Below are 4,760 nucleotides of genomic sequence, written 5' to 3'. Positions count from 1 at the left end.
GAGAAAAATCGAAAAAACGAACTACAAACATATTAACGCCAAACATTCGGTAGAATTTATAGAATATTGTAAAAATTATGGTCTATTACCAACATATATATATATATGTATATATATATATATATATATATATATATATATATATATAATTATATATATATATGTGTGTAATTATTTATAAAGATCACTGCGTTTTCGGCATTATTCAGTTATATAGTATTGTCCCATCTTTGTAACTACTACATTGATGATGGCAGTTGATGCTGAAAAGAGCTTTTTTGTAGTAATAACGTTATTAATAATGTTTTGTCAAAAATGTCAAATATTAAAAGTTTTTTATTTAACCTTAATAAACTTCATCATGATGATAAAAGTCTCGTTAGAAAAATTGAGACACTCAACTACAAGTTGAATAATGCCGAAAACGCAATGGTCTATATAAATAATTGTATTTATGATAGTCTAAACCCAATATATCTATATATATATATATATATATATATATATATATATATATATATTTTAAGGAGACAAGGAGACCATATTTTATACAGTATTGTATGGATTCTACCGAATTGTTGGCATTAGTCAATTTTAAGTTTGTCTAGTTTGTCTTTTCAATTTTCCTTACTCAGTTCACTTGGGTAATAATTCTATTTTCAATAAATTGAAAAATTTTTAGAAAATTCTATATGGCAATGTATATAAAGAAAATAGAAAAATGTAGAGATAATTGAAAAGACAAACTTTAAATTGATTAATGTTAACAATTTGGTAGAATTCATGCAATACTGTATGTATATATATGGCTTGGTAAAGTTTAGTTGGAGTACGTTTGTCGTGGCGGCGGTTATTGTATAAATAAGAAGATATAAATAGAAACTTAATGAAGAAACCATTGCTTATCTGCTCACCATGCATGTTCATCATGTTTGTATTGTCCAGGTTCATATTCATATTGTTCATTGAAGCTCATTATCGTTTGAGTTGTCTCGTTCATGTTTGTTTGCGTCGTTCATGTTTGTTTTGTTATGTTACGTTCGTGTTCGTAATTTTTTCATTTTTTTTATATAATTATTTGATTTACAGGAAGCAATCTTGTTTTACCTTAGTGAGTTTTTTCCTTATTTAATCCATTGCTTTCTTTATTTGAAATTAATCAGAAATTATATCATTTAATTGACTGCATGTGGTTTGTTGTCCTCACTGGATGACACATTAAGGTGTTGTTGTGGCAGGATCATGTTACTGCTGTTTGTTCTTTTACTTCAACGTTTCAATATTTTTTAACGTATTTTTATTGTTTAAACCATATCTTTTTACATTGCCAATTAATTAAAGACTTGTATTTAGTTGGTTCCATCATCCATACCTGTCATTATTTTCAAGTTAAACGAGTAGTTGGTTTCACTCATATTCTTGTCACTATTTTTTAAGTTACTCGTGGAAAACTTTAGTATTATTTTTCTGTTAGCGTAACTAATTCACACCCCAAATCAAATTACTATGGGTTGTCCGTCGTAGCTTTCAAAATTTCGTGGTTTTTTTCTTCGAACTCCTTGTTAATAACGTTGAATTTAAAAACATAAAACGATTTTTCAGAACAGTTAATGACATTTCACGTGTAACAAAGGGTTGTTTATCACGTTTCAAAATTCAAAGCTTTTTCATGATCATTTTATGTCTTTAATACATAGAAATTTTCTAATATAAAATCGTTTTGTTTTATTTTCAAACGCACAATAGCGTACAGAAACAAAAAAATTGAAGTACTGTTTTATAAAATTCAAGTGCAATCAAACATCAACTAATTCAAAAATTACTGTAATATATATATGAGTCATCGGTTTGATAGACGGCTCAGCACAACAGACTGTAAATATAAACACGGCCTGCGAATCAAAACTTTGCACTTTAGAAACTTTGATCGAGCACGTGTGATTCTTTCCCCATTTATAATACTTGGATACGAGTGCTGGTTTTAAATAAAGCTCCGTCTGTTGTTTATTGATGTTTGATTAAATTTTTACAAACTAAATATTATTTGTGAATAAAATCGTTTAAAATTTAAATAAATAAATAGAGGAAAATGTTGAAACTCGATAATTCATGGATGATGTTCGGTCTCTGCATTCTGATGTTGTCAGCCGGTATAGGAGCACAGAGGTGGGCTATTCCCTACGGAACGACGTGGTGTGGGCCTGGAAACATTTCAAGAGCATCAAACGTTGCCGAGGGTTACTTTAAGAAAATCGACCGTTGTTGCATGATTCACGACCACTGCAACGACACGATAGCCTCACTCAGCATGAAATATAGCTACTTCAATTTCAGGCCCTGGACAATAAGCGACTGTGAATGCGATGAGGAGTGAGAATATATTTTAGCATTTTCATTCATTTCTATTGTTAATATTATTATCATTTTTGTTGCTATCAGTTGCGGAGGTAGTGGTGGTTGTATTATTAAAATTATTTGTAGAAGTAATATTTTTGGTGATTATATTGATATATTATTATTGTTACTATTATTGTTAAGTTTAATAACAGCACAACTTAATGCAGTTTTGTTTGAAAATATTATTTTACTGCGCTAAATAGCTAGTAGCCTATTCGATCATTTGATTTATTTTTTTAACGCTTTCATGTTATAAAAATTTGATACTTGCTAGAAGTCATCCGAAAGAAACTATCAGACATCAAACATTCACATGTTAAAATAAGTTAAAAAAAACTTAATGTTAAAAAATCCGCTGATTGTGACAAGATATTTTCGAAGGTTTTAAAAGAATGTACCACTTCTATTGTCATTTTTTTATGTCATCTCTACACAAAATCTTTAAGCGATGCGACTTTACCAGCTGATTGAAAGACAAGCATAATATCGGCTATATATATATATATATATATATATATATATATATATATATATATATATATATATATATATATATATATATGTATGAGAAGAGTGCGATTTTAGAATTATAGAAGCGATTGTTAAGGACTTTTGATTGTTAAGATCATTTTGAGGAAACAAATTATTTGATATCAATCGATATAGTTTTTAAAAGGTCGTTCTACTTCTCTTCATTTATTAGAATTAATGAATGTATGGTCTGAGGCAGTTGATATGGGTTGTGAAATTTATGTGCTGTACACGGTTTTTGAAAAAGCATTTGACAAGGTTAATCATGGAAAATTAATTTTGAAGCTGTGTATGTTGAATATTAGTGTATTAAATTGAATTAAGGAATATATTAAGAATAGAAACTTTCCGGTTGCTTTGAATAATGAATTTTCTGAATGTTCTGATGTGTTGATAGGTGTCCCACAAGGCAGCGTCTTGGGACCTGTCCTGATTATAATATATGTGAATTATATATTTGAACTGTATGATGCTTTGACTGATTTGTATTTATTTGCTGATGATGCTAAACTTTTTACTGTGGCTAAATCACTTGATGATCAAATTTTGTTGCAAAATTGTTCAGATAAGTTAGTTGTTTGGTGTGATTTGTGGGATATAAGGCATGTATGTAGGCCGTGTGATGTTGATAGTACAGTGCCTTCATGGCATAATAGTATAATTATAATTATAGAATGACGAATAATTATGAACAGTTCTGCGTTTGTCAGAGCTGAATAATAAAGTAAAAAAACTTATTTTGTGCAAGAAATACTCTAAAATTGACTAATTTTTCAAAAAGTTATACAAATCTGCTTTAAAAATTAAGCGAACACAACTTGCATTAAGCAGTTTTATTAATAAGGATATTAGTTTGAAAGACCATTTTGGTTATTTGTTGAAAATCTATTGTTAACTACATCTGAGTTGAATGAATCATGAAAAATCCAAAATCCAGGGTGATATTGGATAAAATATAGTAACTTCTCTCGTTCGATAAAATTTCTCAACTTTAAAAACACATGTGTTTTAATAGAGAAATGAGGAAAATATATAGTAAAACAAATGAAAGACATAAAATTACAGATTTTCTTCTTTTCAACGCGTTAAATAAAAGGAATGGTTAATGGTTTTTTTTAATTTTTTATTGTGTTATTTATGTTTACTATTTTATTGTTGTTATGTAGTTCCGACATACACCGAACTGCTTACATGCCAAAAAGACTGACGCACATACATACATACATACATACATACATACATACATACATACATACATACATACATACATACATACCTTTTGCATTCTGGATGGAGCTGCTAGATACCTGACTGTGCGAGACCAGGGACATAGATAAAAGTTGAACTCGGAAACGATTGCATGCCTAACCATGGCTTGTTCATCAAAACGGGTTCATACATACATACATACATACATACATACATACATACATACATACATACATACATACATACATACATACATACATACATACATACATACATACATACATACATACATACATACATACATACATACATAAATACATACATACAATACGTACATAAATACATACGTACATACATACATACTTACCTCCTCTGAAGACTCTCGCTGAACGCTCGTTATGTTCGAGTTTGTACATACATACATACTTACTTACATGCATGCATGCATGCATGCACGCGCAAACACCGCATCACACGCGCATGGCGCATGATAGTCTAAGTATAAGAGAGACAGTATTCGAACCAGACCATCGCGTAATAGCATCGCGAGATATGGCACTTTCTACTGACTGAGCTAGTTCGCTAACCATTTTAACACTTGCTTATATTTTTTCCACAATTTA

General features: G+C 29.7%; 1 protein-coding gene across 1 annotated transcript in view; it reads left to right on the top strand.

Moving 5' to 3' along the window:
- Nucleotides 1-2,137: 2,137 nt before the first annotated feature.
- The window catches only part of HELRODRAFT_64375 (hypothetical protein), a gene marked incomplete at both ends in the record, with an annotated part of 2,981 nt that continues 358 nt past the window's right edge, over nt 2,138-4,760 (top strand). Inside the window, one exon of the mRNA XM_009017306.1 lies at nt 2,138-2,370. Within this exon, the coding sequence (XP_009015554.1) occupies nt 2,138-2,370 (233 nt within the window). The remainder of the gene's footprint in view (nt 2,371-4,760) is intronic.

The sequence above is a fragment of the Helobdella robusta genome (genome assembly GCF_000326865.2).
Source record: "Helobdella robusta unplaced genomic scaffold HELROscaffold_2, whole genome shotgun sequence".
NCBI lineage: Eukaryota > Metazoa > Annelida > Clitellata > Rhynchobdellida > Glossiphoniidae > Helobdella > Helobdella robusta.
This window is presented reverse-complemented; position numbering and strand designations above follow the sequence as displayed.